The 1902-nt window shown below is 38.8% G+C and overlaps 1 protein-coding gene across 1 annotated transcript in view; it reads right to left on the bottom strand.

Moving 5' to 3' along the window:
• The window catches only part of adam22 (ADAM metallopeptidase domain 22), a gene marked incomplete at both ends in the record, with an annotated part of 44697 nt that overhangs the window by 13051 nt on the left and 29744 nt on the right, over positions 1-1902 (bottom strand). The window contains 3 exon segments of the mRNA XM_014033053.1: positions 404-496; positions 760-831; positions 1013-1112. Of these exon segments, the coding sequence (XP_013888507.1) occupies positions 404-496; positions 760-831; positions 1013-1112 (265 nt within the window).

Genomic DNA, 1902 nt, shown 5'->3' on the forward strand with positions numbered 1-1902 from the left:
GCAGAGTGATGAGGGGCAGCTGGGCAAAGACACACTGGGGAACATGGAAAACACTAGGAAAACTGAGAATAAACACAGACTATGACATTTGCAAACAAAATGTGTCAGTTTGACTGTAGAGTTTGAGTCAGCTGCTGCAGGAAACAAATGTAGACAAACTGTAAAGAGATTTGAAGTGTCTGTGAGTCTGAGTGAAACATCACACACAGCTGTTGGTTGATCTGTGATGTGATGGTCTCATTAACGCTCCAACACCGTCCCTCTGACCCTGTGAGTCGTGTCCAACAGTTTCAGCTAATGCTAATAAAGAAGCTGGTATCTGCAGTGGTCAGAGGTGGGTCCATCCTGAAGGAGGCAGAAACACATCCAGAAGACAGAGACACGTGCAGCTCGACCTGCTCACCTGACAGTTCTTGCAGCAGAGACCGTTGCTACAGTTGGAGCCTTTGGTCAGAGTGCAGTTCTTACAGCAGCTCTCTCCTTCTTTGGCACATTCCTGAAACACAAACACAAGCTGCTCTGACCAACGGCTGGGCTTGGATTAAAACACTGGATGTGATTTAAAGATATTTAGGAAAAATCTTGAACAAAATGCAAATATACTGCTTATTCAAAGTGTTTGAGGAATATTTAGAGCAGGGATGAGCCTGAAGGCAGCRAGCGGCCTGTGTTTCCTGTGACTGGGGGCGGGGCAAATGTTACAGCAGTAAAGTTGGGGACATTAAATGTTTTCTGTATTCAATAAGTGTTTGAACTCACAGCTGGACTGCCACAGTCACACTCCTCTCCTGGCTCAACGAAGCCGTTACCACACTCTGAAGGGTCCAGCAGCTGAGCAGAGTAAAACAAACATGTACTAAATGTGAAGTACTAAAATATGAGGTGAGGTGAAAATGATCTTGTCTGTGGTGTAAATTGACAAACAATTCAATAAAAGAACATGTAAATGTGAACTGCAAATAAATAATTGCATATTTTCCACAGCACACAGGTTTGTGTGTGTTTGATGTACCTTCAGAGGTTTGTTGAACAAACAGGCTCCGCCTCCACTGTACAGGAAGTTGTGATATTCCTCCACGTTGCAGTCAGAAAACTTCTTGGGCAGGTAGAAACTGTTCAATAAACCAAAACACATGAAAATAATACAAACACATCCACTGAGTGACTAAATACTACTTTATATTGTTAGTCAAAAATTACTATCTTTTGACTTCATATCATGGTTTTTTAGATGATTTTTTCAGGCATCAAAGTGGACACTATAAACACGGCAAACTGTGTTTTATGGTAAAGTTTTTATTTTTTAAACTTTATTACTGACACGTGTTAGCCATACTCACACATTATAGATATATAATTAAGATATGCAGCACAGATACTCTGAGCATCATTTATACTGTATACATGGGAAGTAAAGGATTATGAGAAGTTTATTATTTAATTAAATTATTTAATTTTGACATTATTTTTGTGTTACATGAGTAATTTGGCAGAAATATTCCTGCTTCATAGTTTCATTATTTCGCTGACGTTCTGAGTGCATCTGTAAGACCTTTATACTAACATTTTATTATGTAGCTCACTGTTCTTAAATTCAGCTAAATTTTACTATATGTTACATTTAAATGTTAATAATGTGTGTAATTATTAAATCCTAAATGAGTAAATCTAAATGTAAAATTAAAATTTGAAGTTTAAGTGTTCCAGAATGGAATGCAGCTTTTGATGTTGGTGCTTGGCTTTTGTTATGATGTCATCATCCTGAGACAATAGCGAAGCTAACTCTGCTAATCCTGCTAACTCTGCTAATCCTGCTAACTGTGCTAATCCTGCTAACTCTGCTACTCCTGCTAACTGTGCTAATCCTGCTAACTGTGCTAATCCTGCTAACTCTGCTACTCC

The sequence above is a fragment of the Austrofundulus limnaeus genome, unplaced genomic scaffold (genome assembly GCF_001266775.1).
Source record: "Austrofundulus limnaeus strain Quisiro unplaced genomic scaffold, Austrofundulus_limnaeus-1.0 Scaffold1611, whole genome shotgun sequence".
NCBI lineage: Eukaryota > Metazoa > Chordata > Actinopteri > Cyprinodontiformes > Rivulidae > Austrofundulus > Austrofundulus limnaeus.